The 17389-nt window shown below is 45.8% G+C and overlaps 1 protein-coding gene across 1 annotated transcript in view; it reads left to right on the plus strand.

The window, feature by feature from the left end:
- LOC139391674 (glutamate receptor ionotropic, kainate 5-like) overlaps window positions 1–15012 on the plus strand; it is a 76383-nt gene extending 61371 nt beyond the window's left edge. Inside the window, exons 14-20 of the mRNA XM_071139105.1 lie at window positions 1704–1813; window positions 2095–2268; window positions 3583–3748; window positions 4916–5141; window positions 7056–7184; window positions 11756–11877; window positions 12632–15012. Of these exons, the coding sequence (XP_070995206.1) occupies window positions 1704–1813; window positions 2095–2268; window positions 3583–3748; window positions 4916–5141; window positions 7056–7184; window positions 11756–11877; window positions 12632–13279 (1575 nt within the window). The 3' untranslated portion in view covers window positions 13280–15012. The remainder of the gene's footprint in view (window positions 1–1703; window positions 1814–2094; window positions 2269–3582; window positions 3749–4915; window positions 5142–7055; window positions 7185–11755; window positions 11878–12631) is intronic.
- The last annotated feature ends 2377 nt before the right edge of the window (window positions 15013–17389 follow it).

Consider the following 17389-nt stretch of genomic DNA (forward strand, 5'->3'; position numbering starts at 1 on the left):
TCAGTTCTAGCTATGAAAATGCAATTTCCCCGTTATAACATTTGGTCTGATTTGATAATACCAGAAGGTCTTGGAAAGCCTCAGGCTGGACCAGGGCTGCAGTGGAAAATGCACCGTTTTGTTCATTGTTCCCTGTATGGCTCAGATGTTACTACCTCACTTCATCTGTTTATAGACCATTATAAAATGGCTTGGTTGTAAACTGTCTATCAGCTGTGGATGTCTTGAGTAACATTGGCGAGTACAGTGCATAAATCATTTATTATGAGGACACGTGATCATATACAAGTCAATGCAGTGAATAGGCACGTATTCAAACAATAGCTTGATGATTATAAGCAGTTCATAAGCAGACCTTAAACTAAAGTGTCACCCAACCGTATTCATCCAAAAAGCAATGATCATATATGGACAGCATACATGCCACATTACTCCGAAGCAGGGTATCCTTATGAAAATGTGGCGCTGGGCATTTGACTGGCAACATTGTAATTTATTGGAAATTTGATAAATTGACCTGCCCCATATGTATTGTGTGCGTAACCTAATTAGGGCGTCCACCCATGGTGCTCAGAATGACAGAAATCACATTTAGATGATGGTAATTCATATTTAACGGAACATGTAAGTCGAAGATTCAACGTGCGGTTTCTTCCTTCTTACCAAATTCTGATGGACACTGAAGGTGTTCGAAGAAATGTCCACATTTACTTTTCCTCAGCCAATAACACGAGTAACGAACAGCAAAATCACTAGCCTATGTAAATGTACATACTAGAAAAGTTGATATATTCTATAAAGAAATAGCCTATTCCATACAGACTCTGGGACGGTTGTGGGATGATATATCCCAAATTCATACAACCAGTAGAAAGAAAGAAAAAGAAACGTTTACAAAAGCAATGAGTCTGATGCAACAGATCAGAACGTTATTCACATTATAAGCGCAGCAATGCGCACAAGGCAGTAGGCTACGTGCCCATGCTCGTTCCAAGATGTGTGTTGCGCTGATGAAGCAAGCCTGCTTGTTGCATTTTAACAAGCAGCTCTCGCGTTGTCCTGACCGATTTTCAGCTCATTGGTTCTGTGTAGGTTTGCTATAAGCAAGCGTCTGATTAATACGATGCATAACGGATATACTGTACACATGAGCCAATTTCATTTCACAAAAGTATGCAAATGAACCTATAGACCGATTAGCATGCCCAGTCAAATGCATTTCCATCGACTGGTATGTCCATCAATGAATAGGCTAAAAATGATCATTTTACGATGTTTTTTTTTTTAACTTTAAGGCTTTTTTATAGGCTAAAAGCCGGATATTACCAGCTAACGGAAACCCAGCTCTGTAGTCTAGTATATTCCATCTCCCAAGGGTTTACAGAGCATGCAGGAAAACCATTATCAATGTAATTACTCAAGCTGTCCTGAGTCGTATTCATTAGGCACCAAATGGAAGAAAACGGGCTGAAACAGTGAGGGACTGGACTACCTGCACTTGTCCAATAAGAAACACTTGTTGTCATCTTCTATTGCAAAACCTTTTACTACACTGTGCAATTGTGGATATGGTCCTGTACTCACATATCCCAGTCTGTAATGAAATCAATGCCAATACTTTGTCCCCTTGTGTTTGAAATCTGAACTGCACCATCTGGTATTGATCTCCGTTAACACCATCTTTGTCTTCATCCTCCAATCAGGGACGGAAGCCAGGTTATTTCTCCTTCCTGGACCCGTTCTCTCCAGCCGTGTGGCTCTTCATGCTGCTGGCCTACCTGGCTGTCAGCTGTGTGCTCTTCCTAGCCGCCAGGTAACTGACTACGCCACCTACTGGGCTGGGGGACACCTCAACCTGCATACACTCTAGATAGAGTAGACTGGTGGCTATGCAGCACGAACAGATCAGGGACCAGGTCGCATCTTATATCTAATGTGGTTCTAAATCTCCTTTCCCTCATCTACTGATCTAATAGAGAGGTTATGAAATGCAATTTTGGGGATCCTTTTTCACTAATTTAGACATGATGCTATTATGTATAAATCCTATGTTAAAGACTAAATAGTCGACCTTTCTCTCTGTCCACCTCCCAGGTTGAGTCCCTATGAGTGGTACAACCCTCACCCGTGTCTGATGGGGCGCAAGGACATGCTGGAGAACCAGTACACCCTGGGCAACAGCCTGTGGTTCCCCGTGGGAGGCTTCATGCAGCAGGGCTCTGAGATTATGCCCCGCGCCCTGTCCACACGCTGCGTCTCCGGGGTCTGGTAAGTGTGTATGGGTTGTGTGGGAGGGAGGTTGGAGGGGGTGTGTGGGTGCGCGTGCGCGTGCGTGGCTAGCTTACAGTATCAACCTCTGTATTACTTCCTCCTCCACTTTACTCTTCTCCCAAAGCTACTGTTCATCAGATCAACCAGATGGCAGTCATATACTAATGGGAATTATATTATACCGCATTATACAACGGGTGGGTCTAATCCTGGATGCTGATTGGTTAAAACTGCATTCCAGCCGGTGTCTATTCCACAAGTTACCACCGGCTAAATCTATGATGTTAAAATTCCTATTAACTCTGTTCCATCTGACTGCGGAATCCACTGTCTCATCAGCTCAGCCAGGCAATTTATACACTAGATCTACACTGTAAAATGCATCTAGACATTATCTCCCATTGGTAATGGCCTTGTTGTTATAACCTAATTGTGCCAATAAATCCTCCAAACAACGACTTTTCACTGAAGTATACTCTTAGAAAAAATGGTTCCAAAAGGGTTATTCGGCTGTCCCCATAGGAGAACCCTTTTTGGTTCCAGGTAGAACCTTTTTGGGTTCCATGTAAAACCCTCTGTGGAAAGGGCTCTACATGGAACCCAGAAGAGTTCTATCTGGAACCAAAAGATTTCTACCTGGAACCAAAAAGGGTTCTTCAAAGTGTTCTCCTATGGGGACAGCCGAAGAACCGTTTTAGGGTATAGATTGCATATTTCTTTCTAAGAGTGTACTTCACCAAACCTCACCACTCTCGTTAGTTAGCTCCATTAACTCTGAATTGTCTTGATACTGCAATGTACCGTTCAGAATAAAACGGTGCTCAACCTAAAGGATAAAGTAGTCGTTTTTTTGATCATTATGTAGATGCTCAGACAATCAACAAACGTTCCATTAGATCAGTACAACTGTAACTGTTGACAGCACTCTGTGAATGGAAAGATTGCAACAATTTGACATTTGACCTTTACAAAGGTTCAGAACAAGAGCAACACTTTAAGGTGTAATATAATGCGGTGGTGGACTGGACACATATGAAGCCCGTTTCTGGACTAGTGTTGCAAAATTAATAATTTACCCAAATTACCCAGGTTTTCCAGAAATCCTGGGTGTAAGATTTCAAGAATCAGTCAGGAATTAGGAGTGAATAAGCAGGAAATGCAACCGTGATTTCTCGAAAACCTGCACATTTTGGGAAAGCTACCATGATTCTGCAACACTATTCTGGACTAACAACTGAGCCCAGGAGTAGGCTTATCTTTGCCATGGCGTAACTTGTGATAATATGCCTGTCCTCTGTCCCTCCCCACCAGGTGGGCGTTCACTCTAATCATCATCTCCTCCTACACGGCCAACCTGGCAGCTTTCCTTACAGTTCAGAGGATGGAGGTGCCCATCGAGTCTCCTGACGACCTGGCTGACCAGACCAACATCCAGTATGGTACCATCCAAGGAGGCTCCACCATGACCTTCTTCATGGTATGGATTGTGTGTGTGTGGGTGCCCCAGGTGTAATTGATGGGGGGGTTCCTGTGTAATTGATGGGGGTCCTGTGTATTTGATGGGGGTTCCTGTGTATTTGATTGGGGGGTTCCTGTGTATTTGATGGAGGTTCCTGTGTATTTGATGGGGGGTCCTGTGTATTTGGTGGGGGTTCCTGTGTATTTGATAGGGGGTCCTGTGTATTTGGTGGGGGGTCCTGTGTATTTGATGAGGGTTCCCGTGTATTTGATAGGGGGTCCTGTGTATTATCAAATCAAATCAAATCAAATCAAATTTTATTTGTCACATACACATGGTTAGCAGATGTTAATGCGAGTGTAGCGAAATGCTTGTGCTTCTAGTTCCGACAATGCAGTAATAACAAGTAATCTAACTAACAATTCCAAAACTACTGTCTTGCACACAGTGTAAGGGGATAAAGAATATGTACATAAGGATATATGAATGAGTGATGGTACAGAGCAGCATAGGCAAGATACAGTAGATGGTATCGAGTACAGTATGTACAAATGAGATGAGTATGTAAACAAAGTGGCATAGTTTAAAGTGGCTAGTGATACATGTATTACATAAGGATACTGTCGATGATATAGAGTACAGTATATACGTATGCATATGAGATGAATAATGTAGGGTAGGTAACATTATGTAAGGTAGCATTGTTTAAAGTGGCTAGTGATATATTTACATCATTTCCCATCAATTCCCATTATTAAAGTGGCTGGAGTTGAGTCAGTGTCAGTGTGTTGGCAGCAGCCACTCAGTGTTAGTGGTGGCTGTTTAACAGTCTGATGGCCTTGAGATAGAAGCTGTTTTTCAGTCTCTCGGTCCCAGCTTTGATGCACCTGTACTGACCTCGCCTTCTGGATGATAGCGGGGTGAACAGGCAGTGGCTCGGGTGGTTGATGTCCTTGATGATCTTTATGGCCTTCCTGTGACATCGGGTCCTGTGTATTTGATGGGGGTTCCTGTGTATTATTTGATGGGGGTTCCTGTGTATTTAATGGGGATTCCTGTGTATTTTATAGGTGGTCCTGTGTATTTGGTCGGGGTACGTGTGTTTGAGACGCAATGTATCACAAAAAGTTAGCACTTTCCCCTTTCTTTTCCTGCCATGACAACCTTCAACACACCTTTAAACAGAACTCGCGCTACCAGACGTACCAGCGCATGTGGAACTACATGCACTCCAAGCAGCCCAGTGTATTTGTGAAGAGCACAGAAGAAGGCATCGCCCGCGTGGTCAACTCTAAATACGCCTTCCTGCTGGAGAGCACCATGAACGAGTACCACCGCCGCCTCAACTGTAACCTCACCCAAATAGGAGGTCTGCTCGACACCAAGGGCTACGGCATTGGCATGCCCCTGGGTGAGTGGAGGGGGGGGGGGTAGATCTGGGAGAGAGTGAGTACTTCACCCAAATAGGAGGTCTGCTCGACACCAAGGGCTATGCCATTGGCATGCCCCTGGGTGAGTGGAGGGTGGGGGGGTGGGGTAGATCTGAGAGAGAGAGAGTACTTCACCCAGATAGAAGGCCTGCTTGACACCAAGGGCTACGGCATTGGCATGCCCCTGAGTGAGTGGAGGGGGGGGGGGGGGGGGGGGGGTAGATCTGGGAGAGAGAGAGTACTTCACCCAGATAGAAGGCCTGCTTGACACCAAGGGCTACGCCATTGGCATGCCCCTGAGTGAGTGGGGGGGGGGGGGGATGGGGTAGATCTGGGAGAGAGAGAGTACTTCACCCAGATAGAAGGCCTGCTTGACACCAAGGGCTACGCCATTGGCATGCCCCTGGGTGAGTGGAGGGGCGGGGGGGGGATGGGGTAGATCTGGGTGAGAGAGAGTACTTCACCCAGATAGAAGGCCTGCTTGACACCAAGGGCTACGGTTTTAGACCCTAACCACCAGGAGCTCTCTTCTTATTTGATGCAATTCCATCTAATTTACCATGTTATTACACCTTGACTTTATCACCCTCCCCCTCGCTGTCTCATTTCATTTTGATGATCAAAATAAATGTAACCTTACATGTTCTTGCTGGAGGCCCACTTTAATATCAAACCCACATGGTTCAGATTGATTCCTGGCTACATATCACAGCCTTGGGGCAAATGACCATATAGGTCACTCTGTTTTAGCCTCCCATCATATCTGCCATCTCTTTCATCTGTTAAGCCCTGGATCTATCATCAAACAATTCCATTCCATAGAAAAGCATCCCCCCCCCCCCCCCCCCCTTCAAGAATTCCCAGAATTTCCAAACATCAAAGTAGGCCTCAGAGCTATTTGATTTCCCTCAAGGACTTACCAAGGATAACATTTTTCCTCTTTCTTTCATCAACATGCCTTTAAGTTGCCCTCCAGCCCAAAGGTCAGAAATAACACACATCTTATCATCCACCTTTTTCTTTTTAAAAGCCAGTCGCCATGGCTACAGTTGCTTTTGACTCTGCAGCCTTGATATTACACAAGCAGGTGGTTCTCAACGAAAGACTCAAGGACAGACTTGGATCCTTGTTTTTTTTATGTATATATATGTCTTTACTCCAGCTATGTGTGAGCTCTTTCACCTTCCATATTAGCCGGGGGTGGAACTGGGGTGGAACGCTTGGGAACAGAGGTCCCAAAGTCAAAATCTCAGAGGGAACATTTTGACATTTAACATTTTAGTTAGCTTTGTTAGCGGAGATCCATCTGTGAAGTTCCCAGAGTGATTTCCCCAGGTTCCACCCCAGCTAACCAGCCTATTACTGTATATTAACAGTATGTCTGGCTGGCCCACCTTACAACCTCTGACTTGTATGTATAATTGGTATTTGTTGCGTTGACACAACAGCATGGATGTCAACTTCTAAGGTTACAGTTGGCTCACATGTAGTGCAGAGTTCCAATTATACATGTTTGTTTCTCACTCACTCACCCCCTCCCTCTCTTTCTTTCTCCATCACCCTGTTCTCTACTTCTTTGTTAAGCCCTCTTTACTCCCAATCCTGTCTTGCTTCCTCGTTCCGTCTTGATTCGTTTCAATTCAATGAACTTTATTGGCACGATAAGTCACTATCTTTTATTGCCAAGCAAGGACACAGAAAGTTAAATCAATAAGGGGTCAAGGCGATACACAATGTATAGTAAATACTATTAACAATACAGTAATATTGTTCTCTCTCTCTTTCTCTCCTTCTCTACCATGTCTGTCTGTTTCTCTCTCTCCCTCTCTCCGTAACTCTCTCTCCCCCCGTCCTTTCTCCCTCCCCCCTCTACCTCTCTCCACCTCATTCCCCAGGCTCGCCGTTTAAAGAGGAGATCACTCTGGGGGTGTTGCAGCTGGCAGAGAACAACAGACTGGAGATCCTGAAGAGGAGGTGGTGGGAGGGGGGGCAGTGCCCCAAGGAGGAGGACCACCGAGCCAAGGGTGGGTACAGCACCACCTGTGCCAGTAGTTTTTATTTGATTTAACCTTTATTTAACCAGTCCCATTGAGGTCAGAATACTTTTTTATCGCAAAGGGAGACCTGTCAAAGTACCAGCGCTAATGATCAGGGGCCCTATGTATTAAGGGGGCCCTATGACTGCTCATCTAGGATCAGTTTTTATTTTTTGATCATAATCAATAAGATTACATGGACAGGGAGAACCTGATCCTAGATCAGCACTCCTACTCTGAGACGCTTGATACATAATACAACTAGTGGTCTCCAATGAAACACTCGGTAGGACACTAACCCTCACACACCCTCACAACCCAGCATATACCTTGAAGGAGGCTAGTAAATACGCAACATTTCCGTCCAGAGTGGATCTCCATCAGGTCCTAGTCTTGGAGGTGCTCTGAAACGCTTATATGGACACCCGCATTCATCTTTTTAACGAGCGCCCAGCACTCCCATTTTTAACGAGCGCCCAGCACTCCCATTTTTAACGAGCGCCCAGCACTCCCATTTTTAACGAGCTCCCAGCACTCCCATTTTTAACGAGCTCCCAGCACTCCCATTTTTAACGCGCGCCCAGCACTCCCATTTTTAACGAGCGCCCAGCACTCCCATTTTTAACGAGATCCCAGCACTCCCATTTTTAACGAGCGCCCAGCACTCCCATTTTTAACGAGCTCCCAGCACTCCCATTTTTAACGAGCTCCCAGCACTCCCATTTTTAACGAGCGCCCAGCACTCCCATTTTTAACGAGATCCCAGCACTCCCATTTTTAACGAGCGCCCAGCACTCCCATTTTTAACGAGCGCCCAGCACTCCCATTTTTAACGAGCGCCCAGCACTCCCATTTTTAACGAGCTCCCAGCACTCCCATTTTTAACGAGCTCCCAGCACTCCCATTTTTAACGAGCGCCCAGCACTCCCATTTTTAACGAGCTCCCAGCACTCCCATTTTTAACGAGCGCCCAGCACTCCCATTTTTAACGAGCGCCCAGCACTCCCATTTTTAACGAGCTCCCAGCACTCCCATTTTTAACGAGCTCCCAGCACTTCCATTTTTAACGAGCGCCCAGCACTCCCATTTTTAACGAGCTTTGCCATTAGAATCTATACTTATTGCTGAGATAATGTTAATTTGTTCCAAACCAGCTGCTATGCAGTCCCATTAGAATTGCACACTACTAATGCACACTACTAATGCACACTACTAATGCACACTACTAATGCACACTACTAATGCACAAAATACAATTTGTACACAATACAATGAGAACATTTCCTCAAGTAGTATTAAGCACTTGTTTCTTAGATACTTATAAAGTCAATGTTTTTTTGGTGTCACAGAAGAGTGGACACGAGTGGATTGGTAAACGTAGCCCATTCTATTCCCATCACAATGTCTCACAGCTGGAAATTCCATTTGCTTCAGATATGCGTGTACTTGATCTAATTGTGATTATGTGTTGTGTGAATATGTCGGGTTTATTTTGCCTCAACTTTTAAAGATGGAGTCTGCAGTAGGGGAAACGGAGCCACTGTCTGCCCCAGCAGAGGTGAAGAGTCTAGCGCAACGCGGAGAAAAAAAATCATTTGCAGTACATATTCGGCTGTTCTATCGGACATGTAATGATGTCTGATACAAAACAAACGTGTTCGTTGTTTGAAATAACTTCTTGGTTGTTGAAATATTGCACACAGACTTGGCAAATTCACCATGAAGGGTTCCAGCATTAAGAACAAACCACATTTGGAAGATTGATTTAATTGCTGTTATGATTATAATGGGTGCGTGTTGGTGGCAGGGAGGTCAGGTTCAGGAGAATGAACTTGGTATAAACGGAGTCGTTTAATAAGTGCTCACAAAATCCGAAAACCGACATATACAAAAATAACGAAAGTGGGTACAAAACCCGTCTCACACCAGAACATAATAGCACCAATACATACAACAAACAATCACAGACAAGGACATGAGGGGAAACAGAGGGTTAAATACACAACATGTAATTGATGGGATTGGAACCAGGTGTGATGGAAGACAAGACAAAAACCAATGGAAAATGAAAAATGGATCAGTGATGGCTAGAAGGTCGGTGACGTCCGAACAAGGAGAGGGACCGATTTCGGCGGAAGTCGTGACAATTTTACCAGGGGGAAATGTGTGTGTGTGTGTTGGTTGTTTGTGTGTGAACATGCACTGCTCAAAAAAATAAAGGGAACACTAAAATAACACATCCTAGATCTGAATGAATGAAATATTCTTATTAAATACTTTTTTCTTTACATAGTTGAATGTGCTGACAACAAAATCACACAAAAATTATCAATGGAAATCAAATTTATCAACCCATGGAGGTCTGGATTTGGAGTCACACTCAAAATTAAAGTGGTGAACCACACTACAGGCTGATCCAACTTTGATGTAATGTCCTTAAAACAAGTCACAATGAGGCTCAGTAGTGTGAGTGGCCTCCACGTGCCTGTATGACCTCCCTACAATGCCTGGGCATGCTCCTGATGAGGTGGCAGATGGTCTCCTGAGGGATCTCCTCCCAGACCTGGACTAAAGCATCCGCCAACTCCTGGACAGTCTGTGGTGCAACGTGGCGTTGGTGGATGGAGCGAGACATGATGTCCCAGATGTGCTCAATTGGATTCAGGTCTGGGGAACGGGCAGGCCAGTCCATAGCATCAATGCCTTCCTCTTGCAGGAACTGCTGACACACTCCAGCCACATGAGGTCTAGCATTGTCTTGCATTAGGAGGAACCCAGGGCCAACCACACCAGCATATGGTCTCACACAGTCAGGCTACCTCTGGCAAGCACATGGAGGGCTGTGCGGCCCCCCAAAGAAATGCCACCCCACACCATGACTGACCCACCGCCAAACCGGTCATGCTGGAGGATGTTGCAAGCAGCCGAACATTCTCCACGGCGTCTCCAGACTGTCACGTCTGTCACATGTGCTCAGTGTGAACCTGCTTTCATCTGTGAAGAGCACAGGGCACCAGTGGCGAATTTGCCAATCTTGGTGTTCTCTGGCAAATGCCAAATGTCCTGCATGGTGTTGGGCTGTAAGCACAACCCCCCCTGTGGACGTCGGGCCCTCATACCACCCTCATGGAGTCTGTTTCTGACTGTTTGAGCAGACACATGCACATTTGTGGCCCGCTGGAGGTCATTTTGCAGGGCTCTGGCAGTGCTCCTCCTGCTCCTCCTTGCACAAAGGCGGAGGTAGCGGTCCTGCTGCTGGGTTGTTGCCCTCCTAAGGCCTCCTCCACGTCTCCTGATGTACTGGCCTGTCTCTTGGTAGCGCCTCCATGCTCTGGACACTACGCTGACAGACACAGCAAACCTTCTTGCCACATCTCGCATTGATGTGCCATCCTGGATGAGCTGCACTACCTGAGCCACTTGTGTGGGTTGTAGACTCTGTCTCATGCTACCACTAGAGTGAAAGCACCGCCAGCATTCAAAAGTGACCAAAACATCAGCCAGGAAGCATAGGAACTGAGAAGTGGTCTGTGGTCCCCACCTGCAGAACCACTCCTCTATTGGGGGTGTCTTGCTAAATGCCTATAATTTCCACCTGTTGTCTATTCCATTTGCACAACAGCATGTGACATTTTTTGTCAATCAGTGTTGCTTCCTAAGTGGACAGTTTGATTTCACAGAAGTGTGATTGACTTGGAGTTACATTGTGTTGTTTAAGTGTTCCCATTCTTTTTTTGAGCAGTGTATTTTCCTTGCCTGTGTGGTAGACATTTCCCCTTTTCTAAAATATTTCTTATTTTCATTTCAGCTTCTGTTTAATTTTGACATCTGCTACCCCTTCTCCCATTCAAAATGCTTAGATAGCTACAAGCAACAGACTGGACGATACAGAAGAAGACAGAGGACGCTAGATGTTGTTTGTGTGTTGCACCTTAGGCAGCCCACACTAAGACATAGTGCAGGTCCCAAATGGTGCCCTATTCCCTATATACTGTAGTGCACTACTTTCAACCAGAGGCATATGTGTCGAAAGTAGTGCACTATATAGTGAATAGGGAACCATTTGGGATGCGGGCACAGTGGTACTTGTTTTGATTGAGTCATCCATGGGATAAATAAGTACCCTCAGGTTAAAGCCGGGAGACTTGAGCCTTTTCCTAAAACACTCGACATAACAAGGGTAGTTGCACAGAGCATCCTTACGAGACGTTTTGAAGATAAGAAACATACGAAACCTTCATGTCGAATATTCTGGCTGAAAAATAGAACGGGAAAAGCCAAAGGTGACTCGTGTGGTCGATTGACTTATTAAGTCAATGAGTGCAGACTTGTTGAATTGCACACAGACACACACCACACTCTCTGTGGGGACCTTATGCTACAAGGTTCATCAAGCTTTCCTCCCCATCAGGCTTTGTATAGAGAGTAGTAGAGGGCTCTGATGATCCTGTTACAGCCTATGTTTCCCATATGTGTGTGCCAGTGTATGGGTCAACACACAGCCCTACCACTACCCCTCTATCCGTGTGTTAGAACTGCCTGCATCGTTTCCTCCCCAGGTCTGGGCATGGAGAACATCGGGGGCATCTTCGTGGTGTTGATCTGCGGCCTCATCATCGCCGTGTTCGTGGCCATCATGGAGTTTGTTTGGTCCACCCGCCGCTCGGCAGAGACAGACGAGGTACGCCCTCACTGCTGCCCCGGCCAAAACCACAGACACCCTCCAGTAGGTTACTATGGCAACACACCTCCCGGTGTGCAGTGCAGTGAGTGTTGTGCTTTGGTGCCGTCGTGTTGATGTGTACATGGTTGCAAGCAAACAGAGGGTGATGGTCGATGTCTGCGTTTCCTTTCTTCTCTTTTCCCCCGCTCTCTAGGCTGTCTGTGATTCAGTACTCTCTCCCCCTCTCTTTCGCTCTCTATCCCTCACTCCTCTGTCTCTCTCGCTCTCTGTGTTTGCCATTGTTATTCCGCCTGCTAGTCCTTTGTGTCATTTTATTTCATTGGCGTCTGGGTAAAACGCTGTTTGTGACTTTCATTTGCTCCTGCTTTATCTCCGCCTGCTGCTCTGTTTGTTTTTGTGGTTCCGGTTTCAGTTGTCTCCCTCTCTCCATCTCTATCTTCATTCTCTATTTGAGATCCTTTTGAATATGTGTCAGTGTCACTGGAGGTAGCTACTCATGAGTCGTATTTCCATTGTCCGGAGGTCAATATATTTAGTTAACCTCAGACGATTTCTCTCCATTTCTCTCTCTCTCTTTCCTTCTCGCTTTCTTTTTCTCTCCCTCTCACATTCACATTCATCTCCCTATCCCTCCTCTCCATCTCGCCGTTGTTTTCTCTCTCTCTCTCTCTCTCTCTCTCTCTCTCTCTCTCTCTCTCCCTCTCTCTCTCTGTCTTCCCTCGCTCTAACACTTCTCTTCTCTCTCTCCTAGATGTCAGTGTGTCACGAGATGCTGACCGAGTTCCGCAACGCCATCTCCTGTAAGAAGACCTCACGCTCTCGGCGGCGGCGGCCCTTGGCCAGCACTGGCGGTGTCCTGCGCCACCCCACCCGCCTCCAACTGGGTGTCCCAAGACCCATCCGCCTAGTCCGCGAGATGCGTCTCAGCAACGGCAAGCTCTACAGTGGCTCGGGCCCCCTGACAGGCGGAGGGGGAGCAGCAGGAGGGGCGTGCGGGGCCGTAGGAGGGGGGCCCTCAGACATGGGCCCGGGGCCACAGCGCCTCCTGGAGGACCATCTGGGCGCCAACACTACGCCGCCCCCTCCCCCGCCTGCTGCTGCCACGGCGCCACCCTCCCGGAGCTGTGCCCACGTGCGGATCTGCCAGGAGTGCCGGCGCATCCAGAACCTGAGGTCGGCATCGTCCTTCTCACGCATCCCGCCCCACCTCGGCCCACACACTTCTCTGTCCCTGCCCCGCCTCCCGCCACCCCCACCCCCCTCCTCCACCGACAGCGATGGGGGTGGCTGCGACACAGTGAGCCCCAGGCGGCCCAAACCTAAGCCCACACCCCCTCCGCGGCCCTTACCCCCGGCCAAGACGCCCACCACAGACCTGCTGCTCGGGAAACAAGACTGAGGAACGGAGGGGTCAGACGTGATAATAGTCGAGGGTTAAAAGTCAAAGGTCAGGGTATTTGCAGAGAACCACGTAGGAACGAGGAGCGGAGGGGGCTGTGAGCTTGTAGCGCATTGACACGGCAGGATCAAACCACTCTGATCCGTTTGAGGGGGTGGGGAAGGGTTCATTCTCCAGATACCAACCCAGTCAACACAGTTCTCTTAAACCAGGAGTCGTGCTAAAACAGGAGACTGGTTCAAAATGGACTAGATGGTATATTCAGATACTGAGAGACTTCAGGAGGGGCCTTCACATTGCTCCCTCGCTAGTCTATGCTCTTCTGCCACATCTCCCGTGAGACGGGCATGTTAAACCAACCCATGGTCTCCACTTTGATCTGCTATGCCACAGGCTGTCTATGGAGTGGAAAATGACTTTTGACCACACACGACCGTTAGCTGCCTACGGTGCATTGAGAGACCATGTGGTGCCCGTTCCACAGTATGCATAGACGTGTTCAAGCTGCCTGGTTTGGCTTTTGACCCCTCACTCTTTCACTTGGATCTGGTGGGAGGACTTGACCTATCCCACAAGCGCTGGAGAGGTTCAGGGGACCATAGAGACTTCACACACGGACACACGTACACAGAAACTCTTGCGCTTAGAGAAGTTGGTTCTCACAAAAAGATGCATATTTTTCCCCAGAGCTGCTGCAAGAGCTTGAACTTTGGAATTCTGGGACATGTGAAACCAGACGATGAAGAAAAAAAAAAAAAGAGGCTTTCTCTGAGTGTAACTCGCCTAATTTATTTTCTATCTTTCTTTCGTTATATATTTGTATTGTCGTCATTGGTTTCTCGGTCACTGTGTAGTTATTGACTCATGTTTTTGGTTTGTCATTAAAGATCCTTGAGAAGCCGATGTGGAGATCATGACCAAATGAGGTCTCTTTCCAACCAATCATAAGCCCGGGAACAAAGTTCAAAGGTCAACATCTGAAACATATATTGACGGTACGCCCCAGATCAAATGATTCAATATTACAGTCCATGTTGGCTTGTTACAGTAGCAGTGTGTGACTTTGCTTTTCCACTGCTTTCCAACAAACCGGTTTTGCCACGGAGTTTTAACGACAGAGTTTGTGTATCGGAGCCCCGTCCAATTACAGAAAAACAGAGCCACAGAGCACAGTTTAACAGCACGACATGTTGTGAATCCTTCAAGCAGATCCGAATTTAAGAAACTGGATATAAAGAGCAAGGTTAACAGGAATGACAAAAGAGACAAACTGATGATCATATATAGTTATACGAAGCAGGATAGGAGAAACGTAATGCACAGTCCTGTCTGGCCAATGGTCAGAGGAAACCTGTGTTAATGTGTGTTCTGTGTGATTCATATGGGGGTCATAAGGTTGTGTGAGTGCGTACGTACAGAGGAAAGGATGGGTCAGAGTGCATTTAGTCATATTTTATGCTTCTTTTTTTTGTGCTAAATTGATTATTTAAGCAATAAGGCCCGAGGAGGTATGGTACATGGCCAATATACCACGGCTAAGGGCTGTTCTTTCGAATGATGCAATGAGGAGTGACTGCATACAGCCATGAGCCATGGTATATTGGCCGTATACCACCAACCCCTGAGGTGCCTTATTGTGATCATAAACTGGTTACCAACGTAATTAGAGCAGTAAAAATAAATGTTTTGTTAAACCCATGATTTTAATATATATATATATATTTTTTATCTTCATTTAACTAGGCAAGTCAGTTAAGAACAAATTATTATTTACAATGACGGCCTAGGAACAGTGGGTTAACTGCCGGTTCCGGTGCAGAACAACAGATTTTTACCTTATCCGCTCGGGGATTCGATCTAGCACCCTTTTGGTTACTGGCCCAACGCTCTAACCACTAGGCTACCTGCTGCCCCAATGATGTATGGTCTGATATACCACGGCTGTCAGCCAATCAGAATTCAGGGCTCGAACCACACAGTTTATAATAAGAAAATGAGGACAAATGTATATTATTATGATTATATTGTTATTATTATTATTACTATTGAAGGGTGGGGTACTGTAGGAGGGTCACAGTCCTCTTACGTTAAATATATAGCAACACAAAGTTATTTGGAATAAAAAACTGTATACAAACTTCTGAATCTGGTGTATTTGCATATGTCCGTGCCTGTGTGCGCACGAACATGAAGTGATTTCAAATCGCAAAGTTACCTGTTTCTGCTAGCTCTAGTTGTGTCGTTTTTGGTTCTGTCACACAGGATGTTGGGCACTGCACTGACACAGCCATACAAGTCTTGTGAGTCGGTAAGATCGACAAGTAGCATGGCCTTTTCCCTGTCACTAGAAGGGTTTCAGACGTCCTGGATAGATTTGTTTCATTTGAGGTCACTTGTCCTTTTGATGACAGTCGTTGTATTAAATAAGGTAGCTGTGAAAACAAACGTTCTTCATGTATTGGGTGGATTTGATCTATCTTGCCACTCCATATTAAGACCTTGAAGAAGGCGCAGTGATTCCGAAACGTTGGTAAATACCCAATAAATGACTGGGAGTTTATATATGGAGTGTGCGACTCTCTTTATTGTGATAGTTTATAGTTTAATCGCCGTTAGTCAGCACCTCGGCAACAAAATAAGTTTTCTGGGTGTGAGCCAGCTCCTGTTTTTTTTTTCTTCATTTCACTCTATATTAATGCCCATGAATTTGGAATGAGATGTTCTGACGAGCAGGTGTCCACATACTTTTGGTCATGTGGTGTAGTTTAGGCTTATTGTTTATTTGTTGTTCTCCATAACACACTTGTATGCTAAAGTAAAACTGGTTTCTCTCAGGATGCTGCAATGGAGAGCGAGTACTGCCAGTACTTGTGTTTGCAGTACTGGGAAAGAACGTCACGTTCACACCGCCCTAAAACCCTCAGATGTGGTCAACTTTATCACTGCAGCATGGAATTTCAACGCTAGAAGTGTACAAGGTTGTCACGCTCAGAGGAGAGAAAGTTGGCGCTGGCTACGCAGGAAGAGTGTCACTGAATTCATCTACCTGCGCCCCGACACTTGGACCTTTGATGACGACGAATAGCGAGGATTATTCAGTGACCATTGACACTGAATTTGGTGTAAGCCTAACCGGTAAAACCAGCCTCAGAGTTATTGCCTTGTGGTCCTAAAAAAACTGAAATGCGCTACCTCTGGTTTGTTCAGCCATTCCTATGGGGAAAGAATAAGGTTTTGTGATAAAAAGCCCAAATAAGGTCTGAGGTTTATTATATAAATGCTTTAAAAATCACAAAAAGTGACTTCAGCTGATGAAAATGATCTCACAGAACAAATGTATAAGATCTCCTAAGCCTGTGTTTTAACACAGACCTTATTTTCGGCTTTTTCCAAAAATGCCATTCCTTCCCACATAGGCTTTGTCTAACAAACCGTGGCGGAGATGCCATTACTATTTCAATATGTATGTCCTCATCAACCTCTTGCCCTCCTCATCACTTCTTCTCCCATTCACCATTTTCTACCTCTTCTCTCCCCTCCCATCAGAACCCTTCTCCAACCAGGTGGTGTGTTCAAGTTGCCCAGTTTGGCTTTCAACCTTCTCTCTCTCTCTTTCACTTGGATCTGATGGGAGGACTTGACCTATCCCACAAGCCCTGAAGAGGTTCAGGGGACACACATACACACACACACACACTCTTTCACAAACAAACAGACAGATAGACTGTAACAGAACTATTGTACTACATTACTACAGTGCTTACTAAAAGTATTTTCTATGTACTAACTGTATTATGAAGTATTTAGAACATAGACACAAAGGTATTTAAAATAAATATTAACTATAGACAAACTACTATGTCTGGCTTTATGTCTGTTTTTGTGTGCAAACATATTTTTATTTGGGATAGAAAGATTTGATAGATTTTCACTGTATAACATCCCCATGCCAACCTTCAGCTTCTTTTACCACAGTCACAACCTCACACAGTATGAGGTTATCACTAATCTGACACAGGATCAGCTAACAGTGTAATGCAGCCACTCCACACTGGAGTATGTTATGCCAACCTCTGCTACTGTGTGTCAGTATAGTCAAGGTATAAAGGC

This window comes from Oncorhynchus clarkii, chromosome 32, assembly GCF_045791955.1.
Source record: "Oncorhynchus clarkii lewisi isolate Uvic-CL-2024 chromosome 32, UVic_Ocla_1.0, whole genome shotgun sequence".
In the NCBI taxonomy this organism is placed as follows: domain Eukaryota; kingdom Metazoa; phylum Chordata; class Actinopteri; order Salmoniformes; family Salmonidae; genus Oncorhynchus; species Oncorhynchus clarkii.